General features: G+C 38.9%; 1 protein-coding gene across 1 annotated transcript; it reads left to right on the forward strand.

Moving 5' to 3' along the window:
* The first annotated feature begins 1,810 nt into the window (after positions 1-1,810).
* On the forward strand, positions 1,811-20,186 carry COPZ1 (coat protein complex I subunit zeta 1). Its single transcript, XM_026714686.2, has 9 exons — positions 1,811-1,851; positions 14,777-14,845; positions 15,470-15,551; positions 16,856-16,947; positions 17,375-17,430; positions 18,671-18,748; positions 19,012-19,063; positions 19,410-19,448; positions 20,032-20,186. The coding sequence occupies exons 1-9, from the start codon at positions 1,834-1,836 to the stop codon at positions 20,077-20,079; spliced, it is 534 nt and encodes a 177-aa protein (XP_026570471.2). The 5' UTR covers positions 1,811-1,833; the 3' UTR covers positions 20,080-20,186.
* The last annotated feature ends 5,053 nt before the right edge of the window (positions 20,187-25,239 follow it).

Here is a 25,239-nt window from a genome sequence, read left to right on the forward strand (position 1 = left end):
AACATGGAGAGTTTCCATCTTTGTCCTGGACCTATGGCAGGATGGTAAAAGGAAAGTTTGCCATTTTCAACATATAGGCAAAACCTTCCTTGGCCTAGTCTACTTTAGCAAATATAGTTATTTCCTCCTTTTATCTCTATAGGAATTTTTTTCAATAGCAACTCCCTCACAGTAAAACAGACCAAATTTTTGTCAATGTGTTGTGCTTTCTTATTCCCTTAGCATACATAGCCAAGAAAAGTAAAAACTCTTTATAAAAGATGAAAAAAACCCAGGGAGCTGAAATTCATCAGACATTACTGAGCTACAACTATTTCTCCTTCATACTAATTATAGCAATGATAAATAGATAATTGTCTAACAGAAGACATGCTTCTGAGGGACTTTCCTCTGAAATTAAAATTGGCCCTCTGGTGGTTATTTCTACCATAGAGCTCTCACATGTCTCCTTGAAATCATCTGCCAGCCATCTGCTGAAGTTTTGCTGTTATTGATAAAGGCAAGAGAGCCAGTGAAGCATAGAGGTTAAAACGTGGAACTAGAACCGAGAGGAGGTGCAATTACAACATCAGACATGTAATATTACAGGGTGACTTTGGGCCAGTCATTTTCTCCCAGTACAAACTACCACTCAGCGTCATGGGGAGCAGGAACTGAAATCCTATGATCAAGCAGGGCATAAATCTAATGCAAATAAATCTGTTTTGTTTTAGAATTTGAACAGAAAACATTATAAAACTGTAACCAGGTAAAATGTTTTGATCTATTTAGGCATGGTCTCAGAAATGCCTCCTAACCAAGTGTACCATTGCAGGCAGAGGTTACATTTCATTAGTGTTGTGAGAAATATCAGAATGAAACATGGAAATTTGCAGTATTTGCAGATAGGGCAAAAGCCAATGTTATTATATAATTCCGGATCAGAGAGAAATATAACACGAGCATCTTTGACTTTGTAGTTTCCTCCTTAAAGTATACTGATTAAGTACTGGTTAAGTAATATTAAAGTATATACTGTTTTTAATACATTTCTTCAATTTTGGTAAACTTTAAATCAATAGGATAATGTACACAAAAGAGACGAAACAATGATCGAAGGACTATCTGATGGTACTTCAGGGATTTTAAGAGCAAGCTTTAGCTGATGAATGCCGATGTCATAACAAATGCTTTCGTCTTTAAAATGCCACAAGTCTCTTCGCTGCTTTCGTTGTCCCCGACGAACACTACTTTCTCCAGCTCCACTTCGCTTGTCGTCCGTGTGCCTTCTTCCCCAAACTCCCATAGTTGAAATCCCAATAACGGGATCTCATACCAAAGGTTTCCACTGAATTTCCGTGACAACCTTTCATACAACATCCGCGTTAAAACATTAGCAATGAAATCCCTCCTTGAAAACGAATCAAACTGCATTGCCCCGTTTGCAGGAAGAGGTCTTTCCCCATCATGTGATCGCATCTGGCCAATAATTATCCAGGACCGAAACGGCCTAACTGCTTTCTCCTTCACCATGGAAACAGTCACATTCTTCCGTTCCCCGCCTTCCTCGGCCTTCAGCCATGGCAAGGTGAGCGGCAGCTTTATCTTCGAATCACAGATGAGGGAGGGTCTTCAAGGTGCGTCACGCCTCACGCTAGAAATTCGCAAAAGGTAGCCTTAGCTGAAGGGGAGGTGGGAAAATGGGATGCGCAGGTTAGACGAGGAAGAAGCGACTTAGCCAATGAAAGATCGTTTAGAAAGATGGAGGCGTGGTCTGAGGAACAGATTGGCATAGAGCCAGCCAATGCTGTGCAGCCGCGGCTTGTGCTCCACGTCGGCATCGGGGCGACCAAGATGGAGGCGCTGATCCTGGTAGGAGCCGGAGGGGCAAGAGAGGGGAGAGGGAGAATTGCTGGGGTGCGCGCCTGTTACCATGGAGACGGGCAGGTGGGCGGGGCGGAGCAAGTCGGTTGCTGCTGGGGTGCTTCTGGGCCTGGGCTTGAGCTCCTCGGGAGGGAGTCCGGGCCTGGCCACCCGAGGAGATGCAGGGAGGCTGGGCCGGTCCGTATGGCGGAGAGGGAATGGCAGGCTGAGGGTGAGAGAAGGTCCAGGTGCTGCTTGACAGACCAGCCAGGATGGGACAGAGCAAGGAAAAGTCCCTGTCTAATCTTAAGAGGTTCTCTGCTCACGCAGCAGAAACGTGGGGCAAATCAGCTGTATTTTTATACAGAAAAAAAAAATCCAGTGGTCAGTATATGAATTTCATCAAGGAAAGGATAAAAATCCAGGTTAAGGCTTTTTTCGTTCCCATTTCACAGATGGGTAAAGTAGGACTTCCGCTTAAGAAAAGCGTTCCTAACTGCTTGCTGCTGACCTGGCTTTTAGGAGCAGGAGATATTTTTTCCCACAGAAATATGTTGATTACAGAACTGCCTCTTAAACGGGGAGGTTGCCACGGTCATCCCCATCTTCAAAAAGGGAGACCCCAGCCTAGTTGAAAATTACAGACCAATCTCCTTATGCTGCATCACCTGTAAAGTCATGGAATCAATTATTAACCAATTATCCTCCATTTAGAGACAAACAACCTACTCTCCAATAAACAATTTGGTTTCAGGAAAAAACTATCATGTAATCCGCAACTTTTACGCTGCAAAAACATGTACTGCACAACTTGATCAGGGCAAAGCAATAGACGCAATATACATAGACTTCTGTAAAGCCTTTGATTCAGTGGTACACGACAAACTACTCCTAGAACTAAAATCTTATGGTATCTCTGGACAACTGCATAACTGGATAGAAGCATTCCTGTCAAACAGACAACAAATGGTAAAAATTGGGAGTGTCCTATCAAATTCTGTACCTGTGAATAGTGGTGTCCCCCAAGGCAGTGTTCTAGGATCAACTCTCTTCATACTCTGCATAAATGACCTCTGTGATCATATTAAGAGCAACTGCCTTCTTTTCGCTGATGATGTAAAGCTGTTCAATACCACGGACAATACTGCTACCCTTCAAAAAGATCTTGACTAAGTATCAGAATGGACAAACAAATGACAACTTCAAATCTCAACAAATAAATGCTTTGTTTTACATATTGGCAAAAAAATCAGAAAATAAAATACAAGCTGAATAGTCAAGATCTTGTTGATGATCCAAGCTCTGTAAAGGACCTTGGAATACTCATCTCTAATGATCTAAGTGCTAGAGCCCACTGTAACTACATAGCCAAAAAGGCATTAAAAGTTGTTAACCTAATCCTACATAGCTTTTTTTCTGGTAATATCACACTACTAACTAGAGCATACAAAACATTTGCTAGACCAATACTCGAATACAGCTCATTGGTCTGGAACCCACATTACGTATCTGATATTAGCACAGTTGAGAAAGTCCAGAAATATTTCACAAGAAGAGTTCTCCATTCCTCTACTTGTTGTAGAATACCTTATGCCACCAGACTTGAAATTCTAGACCTAGAAAACCTTGAATTACGCCGTCTTTGGTCTGATCTAAGTATGGTATATAAAATCATACATTGCAATGTCCTACCTGTCAATGAATACTTCAGCTTCAACCAGAACAACACAAGAGCACACAATAGATACAAACTCAAGGTTAACCACATCAGACTTGATTGCAGGAAATACAACTTCAGCAACAGAGTAGTCAATGTCTGGAATGCTCTATCTGACTCTGTGGTTTCTTTCCCAAATCCCAAAAACTTTAACCTTAGACTATTGACCTCACCCCTTTCCTAAGAGGTTTGTTGGGGGCGTGCATAAGCGCACCAACGTGCCTACCGTCCCTGTCCTATTGTTTCTTTTATTTTTCTTATATGTACCCATTTCATGTATTCATAACTATGTATATACTTATACCTATTATCTCGTAAGCAATTGACAAATCAAAAAAATAAAACAATATTTCCAAGGACCTTGGAACTCCTTTGGGATGAGCCCCAAAACAGCTGTCTCTGAATATGATCTGCAATGTGCATCAGAGGCATTCAGAGTTGCTACAAGGCCACAATAGGTCTTACACAGGATGGGTCAGTGCCTTTACAGTATTTGTAAAATTAAACTAAAAGAAAACTTATATAGGTTTGTCCTGATGCTTAAAAAAGCCTATTTTTCTGTTCTTTCCATAAGTAAAACATAATCAAGACTCCAAACCAGCCCTCAAAAACCTTTTCAGAAAATGCTGCTACATTTATTTACTTATTTGATTTATGCGCACTGCAATCAAGGACACTCTGTAACTTTTAATGTATAAGGTACAAAGCATATTCAGTGTATTTTATTCATCTGACCCAGTTTCCATTATGGAGCATGTTCAAAAGCCAATAAATCTTTATCTCATGAAAGGTTGTGTATCTCTGCCCCAAACTTTTGAGGGCATCTGGAGAGTACAATGCCTTGATATCATAGGAAGACAATACTTTATCCAAAGTAAAATATCTAACTCACTTTGCAGAGGTCAGCTTCCTAACAGTTACAGGACAAATTAAAATACAAATAAACAGTGGGAAAAATTTCCTGTTAGACTTCTTTCCATAATACATGTACCCTGGAGCCTACTAGAAAATGATGTTCTAGTCTTTAACAGATAAGAAATAGCAACTCTGCTGAATCCAGTCAAATCCAGTCCTGCATCTTATTTATTGTAATGATCAACCATATTCCTCGCTACATCACAAATTTTACAAAGAGTTCTACCTCCTGTTACCATTTATTGATAGATTAGTGATGAGAAACCTGACAACATACTTTGTAAAGTTGAACAAATAATCCTAAATGCACTTGTTGGGAGTATGTTTCATTTGAAATCAGTATCGCTCTTGTTCTTTTCATAAGGGTTATAGTGAAATTTGATTTTCCATGAGTATGCAGCACATATCTTGAAAATCGTGGAACATTAAATATTCACTGACAGCTGGCTAAGTATCTCCATTTGTACCACAACAAGGGTTATTATGAAATCACATATGCATTTTACATGTTTGTAGTTGAAATTTTGGAATCCTGTTTAGCACAATCTTAGTTGAAGTCTTGACAGCTTCTGGAAATACATCCTGCTGAGAGTAACTTTCAGTTGGAATCTCTGTACTTTATAAATTATTTTGCAGGCTTGGGTTGAAATCTTGGGGTACTCAATAATGTCCCCAGCCCTGTGGTGTTGCCCTTATTCTGAACAGTGGAGAACCAGTATGTATTGATCTCTTTGTCAGTCAGCCACATTTCAAATTACATAACATGCCATTAATACAAATACAAGATCAGCAAGACACTCTGAAGTCCTTGATATTTTGTAGGTGCTGGAATGTATTTTAATGTTTGAAGAGAAAAATATGGCATAAAATTGTAATAATAGATGGAATAACTTATAATTTGTAGCATTTGTTGACATTTTGAATCTGTTTCTAGTGTGACCAGCTACCTCATTAAATTTTATTTATGATTTTCAAATTTTGAATCTCCTGCAACCCAATCTCTTTTCCTTAATATTTACTATGGTTGTAGTAACATTCAGATACCAAAATTTATCCCTGTGGTTTAATAGCATTAAAGCTGGGAAGGTCTGTTTTTTAGAGGGTAACAGTTACAGTTTTATAAAGTAGGCTTAATAGATGTGAGGTATGTGAGATAATAATGAAAAAAAAACTAAGTATGTATCAAAATAAGTAATACAAAGTAATACAAAGGACATAGAATTAAAGAATGATAGACCTAGGAATTTATCTTGAAACTCATGGTTGGCAAGTCTTGGCAGTATAATTTAAGTGTAGGTAAAATGCCTTTGAATCAAGCTTCTGTTGATTTCAAGGATATAATCATGTAATATTCTTGTCAATAAGGTGGAAATAGTTTTCGAGATGGAAGTAGACTTTTTAAAAAAACTTCCTAATATAGCTTGCAATTACTTCTAGTGGTCTCCCATCTAAGAACCTGCCAACCCTGATCCTCCTTAGCATCCAAAAGTAGGCAGGTGTTTCTGCCTGTTCCTGTTGAACAGCAGGGAGTCAGAAATTCTACTTCTGATCTCTTAGCAGGATGTGGGTTGTCTTGCTCTAGCTTAGGAGAACAGTAATACATAGGAATTACACTGACAATAAGTATCAATACAAAAATTGTTTTGGAAAAAAAACTCCTGATAATGGGAGTTCTTTTAGTTAGGAATGATTTGAGTTGTTTGAGAAACTAAAATGTTTTTAATAAGATCACATTCTTTTCCCCTTTATTAATGCCAAACATTTAACTTTGCACTTCGGTTCAATTGAGATTTTCTATGAGAAACTGATAGGATAAGTTGTAAAAATTAGTGTTTCTTACAAACACCTATTAACTAGCTAACGACTAACAACTGGGCTGTCGTAACATAAAATTAAATTGGATAGCTAAAATAACAATTATTTGCCAGATATTGAAGGTATTTGAAAAAATGTAAAATAATGTCACGCTTCTCGCTATTTTTATTTCTAAATGATCTTTCTTCCTGAAACATTTATGTTAGTAATCTGATGGATTTAATACTGTGATTTTTACATGACTCAATAAATACTCTGGGAATGTGCCGATTTATAAACAAAACCTCTTTAAGGTCATCCATAATATGGGATGGGGTCCTGACAGTAAAAAGGTTAAGAAATACTTCTCTGTAGCAGTGATTCTCAATATGAGCCTTATGACCCCTTATGAAGTCATGTCGTATTTCTAGGAAGCCACATAAAAATTCTGAGAGAACTATTCAAACTTAACAGCGAGGCATTTGTTATAATCCTCGCATTTCAGTATCTCTGCTAATTTCAGCAGCATAATCAATGAAAATTGCTATAGTTTATAGAATAGTATATGAAGTAGATTAATAAACAGCACAGACAGTAAAATACCTTCAACAGTGACTGTGAGGGATCTGAGGTAAATGAGACAGCGAAGAGCTCCATGAGCAAAAAATAAGTTGAGAACCCCTGACCTGGAAAATAGAAATAATATTCAAAACAATCACAATAGGTTAAAGAAATGGGGCTGAAAATGACGATGCAATTTAAAAGCAAGTTCATTTAAAAGTTGAATGGTTTTAAAATAATTGTCTGTTGCAAACTAAAAATGAGCCATTGGTGTGCTGTGTCTGCAAAGCAAGCAAATGCTTTTTTTTTAAGGGTCTGTGAACTGAAGCCTATTTTGAAAATCACAAAAGTAATTGTTCTACTCTATTCTCCATTGGTCCAACTTCACCTCAACTATTGTGCTTAATTCTAGGTACTATGCTTTAAAAAGGATCCAGGAAAAAAATTCAACAGGATCAGAGAAAGGCATGATCAGGGGATGAAACAGGATAAGGGCCATGGGAAAAGACCGAAGGAGCTGTGGATGTTGAACATACGATAAGGAGGAGGGACATGACAGCATTCCTGAAATAGCTTGAAAGGATGATGTATAGAAGCAGCACAAGAACTTTTCTTTCTTATTCCACAGTAGAGAAAGCAGAGTAATAAATTTAAGATGGAGAAAGTTAGATTCCACTTGAAAGATAGAAAAAACCTCCAGTGAGTAAGAATAGTTGATACTGATACCAGTTACCCAGGAAACTGGTAGGCTCTCCTTACTGTGTTCATGCTGCATGTCTGGTGATGTTCTAATTTAAATTCCGGAACCAGGCAGGAGATCCATCTTGATGGGCCCTTTCCAACTCTGATTCTCTTACTCCTCTCTTGGACTATCCAGAGATAATGGCAAAGAAGATTAGTGTTTGAGGTGGGAAAATGAATGTTTTCTATTTTGCAGGTACCCAATAATGCTAGCTGCTTCTCTTCTTTTTTTTTTTTAAAGTGGGCTGATTTGGTTGTAAACTTTACAAAGCAATGTTTCAAGAACCTGCATTAAAAGGGTGCATAAGGTCAATCTCTTGTAAACAATAGCTCATTTATTGACTTATAAAGGATATAAGCCATCTTGGTTTCATTACCTTCTGTAATTTTAAACTCTGGACTTGCTGGTGTTATACCCACTTCTTTTAAATTAGAGATGTACCGCCTGAGGCTCAGAGTTACTTGTGCCAGCAGAAAATTCCTCAACTTGCTGTCACATTATAACTTTTAATGTGGTAGGATAAGTGATTAAATATATAATTAGAAAGTAATCATGGTAAGTATAATTAATTTCAATTAAATATAAATGAAATGAAAGTTTCTGATATAGCCCCATCTCTTCCTTTTTGTAATATAGCCTAGAAAAAGTTGAGCACCATTGCATACATGTTAATGTGCATTACTTAGTGACTTCAAAATTTGCTAAGACAAAATGGCTCAGCTACTAGGCTTCCCAGCTTGTTTAGCTGAATAGCATTCTGGATTTGTGCTCTTAACAATACTTCAATTTAGTTCTAAGCAGTTCTGAACAGTTTATTCAGTTTAGTAGTAGAGTGGTATAATGCTTTTAGTTATGTAGTTCACTAAATTACTCCTTTTATTAAATATATGTCCTTTCCCCTTGGCAGGCTACAAAAGGGTTGGAAAAAAATCAAAATGGCATGAGGATTTTTACTTTTTTGTTACTGATGCACATGATGCTATATCAGGGATCTTACGTCTGTCAGTTAAAATAGGATATAGTTTTTAAAATATTGTCAACAATGCTTCTTGGAGAAAAAATTTGCATTAACGTTCTTAATTATGCACAGAGAAATTGAAGTTGCCTATAGGTAGTCCATTCTGAATCTGCCTTTTTCTACTGCATTATGATGGTAACTGATATTCATGTGAGCAATGTTTTAATGTGAGTCATTACATGCTAAAAACCTTAGTCCATTCAATATTATAGTACATCTGTTAGGAAGTTGTTTTGTTATTCTCATTTTATATTTAATTACATGGTTTAATATCACTTTACAAAATTACATAAATAATCCAGAATTGAGTGGATTTTGAATTTTAAAAAGAAAATGTTAAAGTTGTAAGCTGTCTAGAGTTGCCTTGCAGCGAGATGGACAACAACCTTAATAAAGTAAATAACCTTCATGTTCAAATACCATTTTATTTATTTAGGTTGTACGATTCTTATCCTTCATTTTGGAACTGTGGGAAACTAGTATTCATATTGGAGTTTAAACTGAATGTATCACTGAGGTATTATATATCTCTAACTGGAGTTGATGCAATCTGTTTGAGACTATGACAAAAAAAGAAACTTCAGCTTAAAAAAAATCTTGAGATGCAGAGTCACAGTCTAGAAACTGATTGAACATCTTAATAATATACAATGGGCCCACAGTATGGTCTCCTTAGAGATCTCTTAGGCTATTTTCAGACATCTTTGTGCTGTGCGCATGAAGATAAAATCGATAGCGTGCTTCAATTACATCCAGACTGAAACGTTCTAACATGTAATAAGTGGGGCAGTTTTTGAGAATCACTGCATTAACGTGTTAGAACAACTTCCTTGGATAAAATAACATTGCTTCCTGAAGATGTGGTTTGCAGTTTGGTGGCTAGAATTGGTTGGCAGAACTAAGGATAATAAATATATCAACTACATACATTTTTGGCAAGACCCATACTAGCCATGGTGACACAGGTGTTTTGTATCTCTGTTGGGCAACTCTGCCATTTTCTACTTCGAATTGCTTAGAAAAAATGATCAGTTGGTTTACAGTGCTGGACTGTTGACCAAGATGCTTTTAATAAGCTCCATCAACCATTGAGGGCACAGTTCAGTGTGTTTTTAATAAATGACAAAATTCAGTATGCTTTGGGATCAGAGTGTCTGGAAGATCATCTTCTTGCCTTTGAGAGGCTGTCTGGGTTATTAATATGTTCAGAAGAGGTCCTTTTTTGCATCATCTGAGACATGTTTACTAGGAATGTGAAAGGTGGCTTTGTGGCTGACAGATCTGAATCTCTTGGCCAAGACAAGGCAGTTTAACTAAATCACTTGTCTATTTTGATAAACAAATAGATTTTTATTCACTCATGCGATGAACTTTTAAGCTATTCACAGAGGAATTAATGGATGCATGCTGCATTTTTTTAGAATATATATATCTGATTGACTTTTATGTGTTACTCTTTATATTTCACCATTCATTTTCATATTGTAAGCTGCCTTGAGCAATATTGATAATAGGAACATAGTAGAATATATTTCTTCAATAAAATAAAAGTTGCCATTTCTCCCCGCCCTCCATTTCTAATAATGCAGATCAGAGCGTATGGCAAGACAAAATATGAAGCACACAAAACAACAATTTTATATTATCAAAAGTTAATAAAGCTATAAACCTACATTCCATGCATTTGAGATGGATCTCAGCAGGAATTATTTCTGAGTATCTGTCACATGAAGTTGGATTATAAAACTTATTGCATAACAGCATCCACTCCAAAAATCCTTTATAATACTTATCAAAGTAAATTGTTCACATTCTCAAAAGTGGGAGGATTTATAAAACAACTTTCCCTAATCTGATGGATTCTGTAATGGCTCCGAATGGCTTTAGGGCTATGAATATCATGGGCGATTACAGAACAAGATTAGACTTTTCTTGAATCTAACTAACTGCAGTTTAGATACAAAAAAAATGGCCAAACACCATCATCTACAGCAGAAGAGATTTAACTTTTGAGTCTCTTATGAATGGCAGCATTGATAGTGTTGCGGGGGGATGCAAGTAGTTTATTTTGCTTTTGAAAATGTGCGACTTTTCATATTGATTACTTAACTTGAAAAAGGTATGAGTTGGGCCCATTTGATTCTATACAGTATCTTTTCTCATTTTTTCATTACCTTGCATGTGGGCTATATTGGCTTTCTGTAAGCTTCAGTGGAAATAGCTCTGCTTCCTCCATGCAGCTTTCCAAATGTCTTTTGCAAATAAAACAAACACATATATAATTCTTCCCACCTTCTCTCCCTTTCCAAACACTCTCCTTCCTCAGGGATCCTGGCAGCTGTAAAATCTTTATGGCAGTACTGCTGCTATCGTGCTGACCATCTGGGCCACTGCACACCTAGTTTAATTGACTGAACTTTAATTTATTGAAACTTCAGAATTAAATGATCAGAATAAACTGTGCAGTAACTCTTAATGTCTTGTTCAAATGGTTGATTGCTCAAGGCAGCCTTCGGCTTGAACTGGAAGGCTTCAGAGGAAAAAATATGCCACTTGTGGCTTTCCAGTTAATGCTCATTATAGATTTAAACATTGTTTAATTGTTTTCTGTCCAATATAAACTAGTCTCTTTACTAAAGAGATATATAAATTCTACTCTGATACATATATGGTGAGCATCTGTTTTTCTCTTCCTGGAAATAAAACAAATGTGAGTTCCAGTCATTTGTCCATATTTGTGGCAGCATTCAATGTGGATTAGATCAGGTAACTGAATATTTCTCTGATATATTTATACTAGTCATTGGTTGCCTAGCTTTAGATATTTGCGCTGTTGTGCTTGCAGTTTTTAAGAGCCTCAGTGCAGAATTCAGATGCCTCATCTTGCTGCAAAACAGGAATCTCCCAGATTAAGATCTATGCAGATAAAGTGAAATATTATAGAAAGGGAGGAAAATTCCTATAACACTTCTGCCTCCTATGTTTGTGAGATGAATTTGTGCACGTGTGAAGAGTAATGAAGAGAGTTGGAAAAATATTTGAATTTTCTCTTTTCACAGAGGAATCCTGAATTAAAATTTATCCACCTTCCTATGGAAACTGGCAATTTCTTCATGTTTCCCTCTTCAAAGAGAAAACTCTTGCAATCCCAGTCCTTTCATCCCGTTTGTTTATAGCAAATTATTCTGGAAAATCTTGCATGAGTGTGTGTGTTCAGTTGACAAAGAAATTAGCCTGTCAAGTTGTTCTCAATATTACTTTGCGTGACTTGAAAATATAGTTTGGACAATATGATATACATGATAGCAATAAGTCATCCAACATGGCTGATTTATTCGTCTTCTGATCTAAGAGCCCCCAGTAATTGTAGAATTCACAGAATTCCCTAGATAATAAAAAGCCTCTGCATTGAGAAGTGTTGAGTATTCCCAGCTTCATATGCCCTGTAACAATTTCTAGGTTCTAGTTCTTTGGGTTGCCTAGTAACAAATCTGGGTCCTGTACAAGCAGAACTGCGGGCACTATAGGACTAGAGATAATATTCAGCGTGTTACGGAATACCATGAAATACAGGTAGGTGGCTCTGCAAAAGGTTATTATTTACAAGAAACTTGATTATTACTTGTTTTGAATTCTAGACTTTGTTTTGTGATGGCTTCAGGCTTAATTTTAAGAAGAATAGTGTTGCCCACTTCCACAGTTATCAGGAATTCTTGTTTCACAAAACTTAGGAAAAAGCATTCTCCCTGCTTCCTTGGCCTTTAACTATATTAGTAGCACAGTGGCTCAGAATTTGGAATCTGGCTCAAGGTTGACATAGCTGTGAGAAGGTCTATTCTACAGGTGGTCTTCTGCTCCCAGAGAGGACCTGTTGTAGCGCTTGAGGTGAAGTTCTGTTATACACTTTGACTGTGGCTACATGGAAGTCAGTGCATCACAGAACTTTGTCTCGAGAGCTTTTCAGCATCCATCAGGGGGAAAATGGCTCTCCTCTGGCCCTTTCTCTCTCCAGCTTCACCTCAGGAGGCTGTTAGGAATTTGGGAAGCTGGTTTATATCAAGCCCAACTGTTGATGTTTGATAGGGTTTTTAATTAAGCCTATCTTGAAACTCATCAGGAATTTTGTCTTGAGTTCTTTAGGCAGAGGATGTGCTCCAGCTACAGTCCTCCTGTTTGAATCCTGTTAGAATATCTCATTGAGCTCTAAAGATGGCAAGAAAGCAGTCCATGTTTCCCGTAATTTTGACTAGGTCAGTGTTGGACTGGAAAGTTTTATGTTGCATAACTTACGGTGGAAGCTATTACTGGTCATAGCTCTGACAAGCTGATATTCGACTGAACCACATTTAGTTCTGCTTTTGAATTGAGAGCAATACCTTTGCTTGTTTTTAGTCAAGGAGCAACCGGCAAAATTTATGGTCTTGTCTTACTACTTCTCTCATAAAAAAGGCTTAGGCTCCAAGAACTTCTTAAAAGGTGAACATTTTGCAGGTACAGTGGAAATCCTTTCTTCTTTGCAATTATTAGGAGATTCTTGAGAGAAATAGAGAGAAAGGAGGGAGGGACAGTATTTCTATCTCCAGTGTAAAATCCAGTTCAAGATAGGTGGTTTAGTGGGCAAAAATCCCCAAAAAGGTGATATGGGAAAGACAAATACATAGTATAGTACTCCATTAAGGCAAGGCCAGTCTGTATTCTGGAGGAATACATCGACTAATACTTTTCTTTGCCATGTATGTCTGTTTTTTGTTCTTCATTTGGAGTTTCTTAGAGTTCTGTTTGACCTCTTTAATATGCAGTAAGCCCTCACGATGTCCAAGCTTCATTGCATCTTCTTGGCAGTCCTTCAGAGAGTTTTCCAGTGCCCTTTTTTCTTCTTCAACTTTTCTTCTTCAACTGTCTGATGCTGTTGAAACATCCCACGTCCCCTAATTATTACATTATGTTTGGTTACACAGTCAACCAGAGGTTTAGACTGGAGGGTGTTTTTACCCACCTATTGAATCTTTCCCCAAGGACCTGTGTTAGACAGATGTTGTTGTTTGATGGTGTAAAAGATATTATCACAGGACATAAGTGCTTCCAAATAAAGCTGCCTTTTGCAATTGACTGATGATGATTTTGTCAATGCCAAGTGCATTCATGTGATGTTTCACATGTTTTCAGATTACACTTAAGGCATCTATGACTATTGATTCTACCTTTGCTTTCTTTTGACATAGTTGTTCTATCTGCAGTTCTTTATAGTTTGTGATTTTCTCCAGTTGTTTCTCTTCTGCTATCTCCAGGTACTGCAGCATCCACTGTCCAGAGTTTTTTTTTCCTTATCAACCATTGTTAAGGCTGTTGAATGGCAAGGGTTTGTCTGTCTGAATTCTAAAGTCCCAGAGCACTTTAGCGTCTTCATTTTCTACTGTTTATTTTATAATCCCATCAATTCTTACGTGTAGGCAAATGGTATTTCTTGTAAATATTTCAATGTACCATTGCTTTTGTACCATGGTTTGACTTTGTTTTTTGTAATCAGACTGTGGGATGTCCTTGCAACAGCTATTATTATTATTGGTAGTAGTAGAAGTAGTAGCAGTAGCAGCATTTAAATTTATACGTGCCTAACTCCCAGCAACTGTAACTGAATGGGCTGCCATAAGTTACCAAGTAACTGTATTAGACTGAATAGACTGTAAGATATGCAGACCTGGAATAATATATTGTGACATATTTCTTCCATCAGTAAAAGCTATATGTGTTCTTCACATTTTAAAATGATAGCAGACAAAAATGACATTTGATCACCAACAATTCATCGTCTTAGAGAGAAAGAAATGAAGTTACTAGTCCTTGTGAAGGGCTATGTGAAATTTGAAAACACGTATGGTATATAAACCTTGGAAAAACCTATAAACCTTGGAATCAAATCCACAGTGGTCAGTATGGAAGTTTCAGATGTTTTTTCCCTTCCTATGGTTTTAATTTGTTTAACTCATTACTATCACAATAGCTGAATAAAATTTGGGACAGAATATAGATTTCATTTCACCTCAGCATCTACATAGTGTAGTTTTGTTCAGTGTGACAACTATGATGGTGATACTGTGCACCTCTACACCACACTCTTGGTTAAAAAGAACGAGTTGCCCTTGGCGTTAATTGAATGGAACAGTGAATGTGTATCTTTTTTTTCCAGGAGCCATCTCTCTACACAGTGAAAGCCATTCTGATCTTAGATAATGATGGAGACCGTCTTTTTGCTAAGGTAAGTCATGGGGCCTGTAAAGAATGGAAAAGTTCAAAGTTTTAAGAAGAACTCAAACTGTAGCTCTAAGGTTTGCCTGCAATGCTTCCCCGTTCCCCAAATCTGTATCTATTGAAAAATTTCTGATGTAGAATTGTTTCTTTTCTTTTTCTTTTTTAATGAAGCTATCACATCTTTTTCTGCCCTAGTGTACTATCTCAAAGGCCAAGGAAAAGTGTTTCTGCAGCTACATTTGATTTGGGTAGGAATCCTACCCAGATTCAAATGCTTTATATTTGCCTCAGTTCCCCATTTGTAGAAAACAGGGAGGTGCCTGTCAGATTTATTATGATGGAAAAGAAACTTAGAATACCCTTCCACACCTTAAAGATGTGGCAGACTGTGTAATTAAATGAGACACGAGAACTCATTGGCCCTCTCAATATTCTTGAGTTCATAATTTGCATTAACTCCCAACTAGCATGTTTACTGGAAATGGTGGTCCGGCCATATCTTACAGGATCCTCTGTTCCTGATTTTAGTACACGAAGTTGCCTTTAGCATGATTGTATGTCTCATTTGAATCTGACCACTTGTTTTCTTTTCTTGCCTCTCAGCTAATCAGCTTTTCTTTTTCTGTACTAGTATTATGATGACACCTACCCCACCGTCAAGGAGCAGAAGGCTTTTGAGAAGAATATTTTCAGCAAGACCCACCGGACAGATAGTAGGTTTTCCATGGATGATGATTTAATTATCTTTCAATATTTGTTAATACATCCCAAAGGCCATATCTATACCAGTGGGAAAAACCAGAATTAATAGGTGCAAGAAAGTTTTAAGAACATTTTAAAAAATGTTGTTCTTTAAAAGTTCCCAAGTTATTTTTAATCTACATATCAGTTTTAGGATATATTTTTTTTCATCAAGGGTAAGCAGTCCATTTAGCTCTCTTATGAGAAGAGATTGAGGAGATTGAGAATGTTTAGCTATGAAAAACTGAGTGTGAGGGAAAAGATGCCAGTATTCTTTAAATTCTGGAAAGCAGAAGACCTAGAAGAAAATGAAGATGTGCTTTCCATTGTCTTAAGAGTGCAAGACACAGAAGAGCGGTCTTGTTACAGAAAGCACATTTGGGTTGAATGTTAGGAAAATGGAGTAAAAACAGTGTTACAATAGAACCAGCCTATTCAGAGTGGTGGTGGGTTCTTTTTTATTGGACACAGTCAATTGGATAGTGGTCCATGCATAGCACATTTATGTATCAGGCTTTGAATTCCATGAGCCTACAATTTTCCTAAGTAAAATTCTTGAGAAAAGTGAGGTTGACCAGCATTGCCCTACCTATCTCCTAAAACCATCTCTGGATTTCGTTTTGAGCAAACAACCAACACATACAAGATTCAATTTTGATACAAATTTTCTGTTTGATGCCCCCTCCTATTACATAAAATCAAAAACTCATATTGCATGATTATAATATGATATTCTTTTCAAATTTCTTATTGCCTGAGAAGCACCCTACATATTTGTGCATGGTGAGCTAATGCAGGCATGTGGATTCATGCTGCACCCTGTAACACATAACTGCTTTATGTAACACTAATTGCAAATCGGTATGAATGTAAGTATTGATAGGTTATTACAGCAGTCCAGTTTAAACATTTTTTTAAAGCAAGAGCCAGTTGTTTCTACATTAGTGTAACTCAAGGTGTCACGGCGGCATCATTTGATATATCGGGACTTTTTCCCCCTTTGCTAAACCAGGTGGGTGCCGGGCTAACATGTGACGCATCTGGCCTGCGGACCGCGAGTTTGACAGCCCTGGTGTAGATCCTCCAAAAGGCTTGCATTAACTCTGGGACAACATTTTCTTGAAATTTAAGGGTAGCTATACTGTATATACTGTACTGTATACTGATACTACATGTACTGTATCTGATACTATACTGTATCAGAATATTATCGTTACTCAGGATTGGAAATATAGCTTAGTTGTATTTGTCTACCTCCCACCTTCTCTTGTTCCAGGTGAAATTGCCCTCTTAGAAGGCCTGACTGTTGTTTATAAGAGCAGCATTGACCTGTATTTTTATGTTATCGGCAGCTCCTATGAAAATGAGGTATGTTATTCTAGGAACAGCAAAGCAGCTGTTTGTAGTAGCACCTCTAGTTTCAATCCTGCTGACTTTCATATGAAGAAAACATTGCCGTCATTGTTATATGATGGCAACCTTAAGCTGTGTAAAAACTGACTGCAAACTGCAAAATACTGACATTGTTGACCTTGGACAGAACACTGTGGCAAGATTGAATCATTACCCTCTCTTATTCCATTTTAAACTGGGAACCTCATCTATATTTAAGAGAAAGGACTAATGGCACATAACACTGATGCATAATTCTGGCACACCATGGTCCCTAGTGACTTGTAGCAAAACATCATTTTTTTCTGGGAAAAAAACCTCCAAACATTCCAAAATGAATGTAGCCTTCGGGTCATTGTGTATGCATTTATGTTGATCATATGGATGTGCTTTTCCTTTGCAGCTGATGCTCATGGCTGTGCTCAACTGCCTCTTCGACTCACTCAGTCAGATGTTGCGGTAAGAAGCTCTTTATTGGCTATAGCTATGGTCTATGGAAGCTGAGGCACAAGATGTGTACAGGGAACTCATTAGAGAAGACTGGTTTTCTTTCTCAGAAATAACCAGATTTTGATTATATAATCCTCTCGGGATGTATTCTTGCTACGTATTAATAATTGGAGTCCATCTGTGGGACTTGCATGTTTGAGAATTGGTAGGTCTACTGTGTAGGGCAGGGGTGTCAAACTGGCAGCCCACTGGCCAAACTAATCACGCACATGCCACACCCACCCTGGCTCTGGAAAGGCAAAAAAACGTTGCGATATGTCATGTGACACAATTGAGTTTGGCACCCATGATGTAGGGTTTTCAGGGGTTGGGAAAGCAGGGGCTTCAAACTACTGGTTGCTTCATCTAGAGCAGGGGTCTCAAACTCAATTTACCTGGGGGCCGCTGGAGGCAGAGTCTGGGTGAGGCTGGGCCGCATAAGGGTTCCACAAAAAAGGTTGTTAAAAAAATATCCTCAAATGTCATCAACAGTTAATGATTTCTCCCAATACATGAACTGTCCTGAACATATGAATGGAACATTGAATGAAGATCATGAACAGTTCCTCAGAACATGGCTTCTCCAGCTTACTCCTTGCTGCCAGAGACTTGGCAACGCTTCCTCTCACATATCTGAGCCGCATTTGGCTTGAGAGAGGAGGCACTTGAGACCCTCAGTATGGCTTGAAGATGATCATCAGTAAGTCTGGACCTGTACTTGGACTTGTTAAAGTTCAGGGTGGAGAAGAAGCCACGACGAGGAACGGCGGGCGGGACTTCCTTCAGAGGTCCATTCCCCCTGCGGGCCGCACTAATATTATACTTTCATATCACGGTGGGGGCCACAGGATATCGTCCTGCGGGCCGCAATTGGCCCGCGGGCCGTGAGTTTGAGACCCCTGATCTAGAGTGACTTAGTTCTGTTTGCCTCAGCATACTCAATTGGACAGTGGTTGCTCTGCTCTCCCACTCTGCTTTTCCTCTATCATATAAGCTTTTTTATATTTTGGGGTGGGAGGAGTTGCCTTCCATCTAGATAAACTTGTTTGCTTCCAGGGGTACCATATCACTGGCTGAGAAACACCAGCGTCTTAAGGGGGGGGGGGCATTTCAGTTTTGAACCAGGTCCCGATCCTTAGAAACTTTTAAGAGACTAAAGTGGCTCACAGTGCCTAGTTCCACGCTCAGTAGTGTTTGGCATCTCTTGCAGAAAGAATGTGGAGAAGCGAGGTCTGCTGGAGAACATGGAAGGCCTTTTCCTGGCAGTGGATGAAATTGTGGATGGGGGGTGAGTCCAATGTCTTTAGAAATGTGTTCATGCTCCAATTTGGGTTTACCTCTATATGGATCTAGTGCTCAAATTTGGGTTTACTTGTACCTGGATCTTGTGCATATCTCTGGACAAAAATATGCATTCCCAAAATGGTAAAACACTCCTTGGGTTGTTTCGGGAAATATCAGTCTTTGTTACTCTTGTTACCCCTCCCTTTCTAAGAGCTATCCGAGAATGTAGTTCAATTTGGTGAACAGTTATTTCTTTCTCTCCTGTAGGGTGATTTTGGAGAGTGATCCCCAGCAAGTGCTACATAGGGTTGCCGTACGTGTAAGTGAGCCTTATCTGACCTTTTCTTTCTTGACAGCCTGTCCAGTAGGCAGGAGCTTCCTGACCCATTGGCTGACAGGCACAAGCAACAGTTTACTTAGCTTGTGTTTGCAACAGATGAAAAGATGTCTCAATCTTTTATCTGGGATTGTTTGCAAGTGGGCTGTTGTGAAGGCAGGCAGGGGAAGAGAAAGGATGCACTCCTGATAAGCAGTTGGCCTAAGTGGCAAATTGTAGTCCCTGATTTGGGAACAGAAAAGCAGGAGAGTCCATCAGATCTATTTTTCAGAAAGGTCAATGAGATATTCTGCATGCCACCAAACAGAGTTCCTTCTTCCTATTTTAGGGGGAGGATGTCCCTCTCACAGAACAGACAGTCTCACAGGTATGTCTTCTGGTCAGATTTTCTGTTTTACTTTATATCCTCTTTCCACGTGCCTTGCTGCCCTTGACTCTTTATTTCCAGTGAACCTTGCTTGAATTTACACTTGAAGACATTGATAGACAGCGTGCCTCTAACCTCCTAGGGACATGAGGGCAGTTGCATCACACAAATGCGAGGTTTGAAGCATGATGCAGAACTGAATGCACGACTGGTCCTTGCTCTCATTTCAATTATCCAAACTTTGGATTTTTAGACTTTGTTGAACATCCCTCTTCCATCTGATGCTATCCCACTGTGGCTGAACAAAGTTGTTATAACTTGGAAATAGGATTACAGAATTTGAAACCCCACAAAAGATCTTCATCAGTCCGTTGTGGTTTTGACAGAGGGGACTCCCATTTTATTATTTTATTTAGGACTCTGAATGTGCTGAGATACTAGATTTGCCCTTCTCAGCTTTAGTTTATGCCTCTGTGTTACAAACCCCTCTTTAGGGATATTTTTCCGTAAAAGAGTTGTGTGGGTGGACAGTTGTGTGAGAATTTCATATCACCACCAATGTTTTATCTTTTTTTTTTTGCAGGTACTGCAGTCGGCAAAGGAACAGATCAAGTGGTCCCTTCTGCGATGAAGAACCATGTGGGACTTGCTCCATTGACCTGCTGTCTTCAACTGAACCTCTTGTGTGTTTGTCCTGCACTGACCAAATTATAACATGACCACCATTTTTTTGACAGATCTCTAGCTATTTGCAAGTTTCATTGCTCTCCTATTGATTAATAGCGCTTTTGTATGGGGAAACAACTAGTCAGGGTTATTGCACGGATACATCATATTTCAAGAATAGTCAATTCAGTTCATTTTAAATGTTAGTCTCCCTCCTTTTTCCTCAGAAATACAGTTATTTATAATATATTTTGTCCAGTTTCTTCCTAGTATTACCACTACGATAGAAGAAAAACATATTAACAAATGTTTACATTTTTTTTTAGTAATCAAATTTATATAGCTGCCCATCTCACTCAAAAGGACCTTGGTTGGTGTACAGTATTAAATAAAACAGCCAATATAAAACAGATAAGAAATCCAAAAGTCATAGTAATAAATAAACACAAAAACAAAAATACCTTGATGGAGAAGGGATATGGCGATCCGCAATGGCGTCATCAGGACAGATCTTGAATTCTCTGGGAGTCCCATGCCTGGCAACATAAGAAGGGCTTCAGAAAAAAAAAAAAATCAAGAGATGGAACCAAATTAATTCCAGGTGGAAGGATGTTCAGTAAGGTGGCCACTACAGTAAAGAAAGAAGATCCCCTGCCTAGCCAACAATCCCCTCACCCCCCACCCCCTGCATTTGTTCTGTGGAAAGTCTAACAAGGCAGGCTGTTGTAAGCAAGGAGAGACGGTTCCTCACATGCTATAAAGGCTTTAAAGGGTTAAAAACAGCACATTGAGTTGAAGCTGGAAGCAAACTGTCAACTAACGTAGCCCTTAGAGTAAAGGCATAACATAGACTGCCCCAGAAGCAAACGTAACAGCCTGCACGGCCGCATTCTGTACCAGCTAAAGCTTCTGGATACTCTTCAGTGGCAGCTACTATGTTGACCAGTGAAAAATAAAGCATTTTTAGGTAAGCAGGGTTATACAAATTACAGAAAACAAAGGAGAGAAATAGTATGGAAAATAAAAAAAAAATCAATCTAATTTAAGTCAACATCATTGACTTCATATTTTTCCCCATCCTTGCTTCCACTATCATGTAAAAATTATGGTATTCAGTGTCATCATGCATAGTCATGTGACCTGCTGTGTTGTTAACTGCAATAGAAGCAGGAAATTCCAGGCACCAATTTCTTACTGATAAAGTGTCTCGATACCTTATGCTTCACTACGAAACTATGTGGTTGGGCTTAGTTTTTTTGGGAGGAAAATAAGGGGGGAAAATTCTGCCTCTGCCTACCAGTGCTCATCGCTCTTCATCTGGATAGCATCCTGTCAGTGTGTGAGAGAGTTGAGGGCTGTTTGGAAACTGAAACAGTATTTGCTGTGTGAGCAAGGAGACAGCAAGGAGCCTGGGTGTGGCTTAGCTCAACCGTTCTGTACTAAAGCTGCTTTGTGCTCTGAAACTGAAACTCCTCTCTGCTTGTGTTTTGCATTTGGAACAGATTTCTTTTCAGGTGGGGAGGGGGAGTAGAACTCCTTAGGATCAGAGCGTGTTAATAATAATATAGGAAATACTAATGCTCTGATGGTCATTTTGAAAAATCCTTTCTTAGTGAGCACCTAGAAGCTAAGAGGAACATACGTGCCAAATTTCAAGTTTGTAGGATGTACGGTTCTGGAGATTTTGTTATTTTTGTGTGAGTGATATTTTGCTTATATATATATATATATAGAAGATATAACCCTAGCTCCCTTCCTCACACCCTCACCCCATTTTTAATTCGGCTACCTTTGGCAACTGCAAAGTGTAGTGTTACAATCCTGTTGGATGGAATCAATAAGAGTTGTGTGTCCTACACAGACATGAAATGAAAGTAAGCATCCAGATTCTTAAGAAGTTCCGTAGGAAGTATATTTGATTCACCTACTCAAATCAAGACTGGGGTGGGATTCTGCTTCTTTTTAGTAGAACCCAAGTTCCGCCTTTTAGGGCCAGCATGCGGAATGGGGGTTCAGAAGGCCTGAGAAGATTGTTGAACAGCATTATATGAGTTGCAAGAAAATCTAATGCACTATGCCTGACTCATGACAGAGCATGGCCCAACACTAAAATCAACCTACAAGGGTTATCCTGCTTGTGCATAAAATGAACCCTGGTGTGTTTCCCCTATAAAGTTGGTGGGATGGCAGTTAATAAATTAATACAAAAAATTGAGTTTAATATTAACCCTGCATGGAGTAACCTGATTAAGTCGTACTTACTAAAGCACTTCATCTACAAAATGTAAATAATGTTGACCATAAATAGTACTGTAGAAATGTATTCATCCTTGAATTTTCTTAATTTTGCATATCTTGGCTAGCAAATGCTATCAGAGCTTCATGTGGATCCGGTTGATATATAAAGACAGACCGAGTGAAGAATACCAAAGATTGCTGCTTATTTCATTTATTTCAGATAAAAAGCCTGATTTATCAATGTGAAAAAGCAATCAGCTCTCTCAAAGTTCAGCACGGCTAGTTATCTGAGAACTTAAACAAGTTTACAAACATCACATAGTTTTGCTATCATCACAGTGAAATTCTTACTACATAAGATTACAGAGGCACATCATCTGCCCCTCAAAAGAAATGGATGCAGGGGTGGGCTGCTGGGGGTTCACAGGGGTTTGGGAGAGCCCCTAGCTAAGATTCTGCACAATTTGGAGAACCCCCCAAATTCCACTCCTGTCTGGCCCCACCCCACCCCTCCCAGGAGTATCAATGTGGCCCGTTTTGGATGCAGGTATGTGCAGGGTGCACGCAGAGATTCAGGGAGGGCAAAAAACAGGCCTGGAAGTTCGGGAAGGCTGGAAATGGGCCTGTTTCTGGCTTCCAGAGAGCCTCTGGAGCCCAGGGAGGCTGCTTTTGCCTCTGTGGAGGCTCGAGGAAAGCCTCCAGAGCCCAGGGAGGGCAAAAATGCCCCCCCACTGCTGTGGTGCAGGAGGCTGACTAGGCCACTCCCACCATGGCCATGCCCATCCAGCAACCAGACACAGAACCCATTGCTAAAACATTTGAAGCCCACCTCAAATTGACGAATATTTTTAAAGGTCCAGGCTTCCCTGGTAAAAGACATGGTCTTGAAAAAGTTCTGGATCAATAATGAACTTTATTAAAAATGCCTGTCTTGACGAAATCACTCCAAGACTGCATAAACAATCTCAGAATGACAGCCGGAGTTTTATTTGCAGAGGTCTTACTTTAGTTAAACTGGTTAATTATTCATGACTTCACCATCCAAAAGAACCTAGATAAAAATGTCATGAAAATGTAGTAACAACAGAAACCATTGCCTATTAAGAAAAAACCGCTTATCCCAAATTTCTAGGCCACATAGCCACAATAGTGGCCCAAATCAAAACCTGCCCTCCACAATAAGCACCTCTGGTGTCGTGGGTTTTGCTTTGCTACTTCAGGAAGTGGATGATTTTCCATCATTGAAGGAAACCTGAATTCTGCTTTGCATCAGAGAATTCTGCAAAAGAAGAAGTGAAACTGAAGTAAACCAGGTTGTGTAGTAAGTTCATGGTCCTAGCAAGTCTACAAGAAAACTGAAGAAGAACCAGTTTAGTGTTTTGGAATGGCTAGAGTCACCATACAAAAATGTGGCAAAACTTGAAATGTTACAACTGCCCCAAATATAACTCAGTCAACTAGTCAAGGGGATTTGCTGTAGAGGAATAGCCCAAAATTACTACATGATGATGATATGAGACTGCCAATTACAAGAATCATTTTGACAGCAATTATTACAGCAAAAGCTGGTTAAAAATGGAGGAGGGGGTTGTGTGATTACTTTTTCACAGAGTATTTTGGATGATTTTGTTTTAAGAAATAAAAGAAAAAAGCGCCAAATGTTGATGGTATTTATTCACCCAGATTTCTTTTGTATAATATCAGAAGCTCTGATATATTCAGCAGTAAAGATAAGCAAATATTCAGAAAATCTGAAGGAGAATAAAAAGTAGCATATAGGAAGTTTCAGATCTATTCAACCCACAAACCTCTTCTCTCAAGGCACTTTATGCAGGAGGGAGACAGCAAGTTGAAATTTGCAGTTCACATTTGATAAATAGTGGGATGCTACAGCATCTATGGGAACGTGTCAAAAAGTCAAGAATGAGTGAAGCCCCACCCCTCTATATGCACATGCCACATTCACACAGGTACAAAAGAGACTGGCCTTTTATTGTGTAATCTCCATGTTGGCTTCTGGGATTCCCCCTGCAGAAGCTCCTGCCCTGCAGGATCAGGTGGAAACAATCCTGCCCTGCCTTCTGGTGGGAGATCCCTTTTCTGTGTGAGAGAAAGCAGGGATTAATTGTTTTCTGCAAATAGATGAACCTGTTTCTTCATAAAAACAGGAGAAATATTGGAACAGCGGAAGGAAATGCTGCTTTTCTCAAACCCCTGATAAGTGGAATCACCATGTTCTGCATACTTAGAGGGTTCTTGCAGAGATTATATGGAAATGAAACAAGTTTCTTTCATCTGTTCAACTCTGTCTGGTTCTCAGAGCCTGCCTGGACAAGTCCCTGCAGTTTTCTTGGCAAGGTTTTTCAGAATAGAATAGAATAGAATAGTTTATTGGCCAAGTGTGATTGGACACGCAAGGAATTTGTCTTGGTTTGTCCTTCTTCCTAGGGCTGAAAGAGAGTGACTGGCTCAAGGTCACCCTGCTGCCTTTTTGTCTGGACTGGAACTCAGTTATTGGGTTTCTAGCCTAGTTAGTACCTTAACCATCACACCAAACTGGCTCTCTAAACAAAGTATATGAAATATTTTACATAACAAAGATCTCCAGGAAAAGCTATAGCAATTGCCCAAAGCTCTTTTCATTACATCATCATCCAGCAAGGCTCAACCAAGCCTGGAACTCAGGACAGCCTACAGAGTTGCCCCTGCATGGCCCCATGGGAGTCTGACAACCAATCAGAATACAAGCTCCAATTCAAATCTCAACAGAGGATATAAAACCAGGTACTCTCAGCATCTCGGTTCTTCTCTTTTCACCTTGAAGCATGCGAACATCCTTTTCACTTTGGAGCTCCAGGCCATGTGGTCCTGTCCACCATTAAACCAT

The sequence above is a fragment of the Pseudonaja textilis genome, chromosome 2, assembly GCF_049901715.1.
Source record: "Pseudonaja textilis isolate UNSWEBS1 chromosome 2, rPseTex1.2, whole genome shotgun sequence".
Taxonomy (NCBI): domain Eukaryota; kingdom Metazoa; phylum Chordata; class Lepidosauria; order Squamata; family Elapidae; genus Pseudonaja; species Pseudonaja textilis.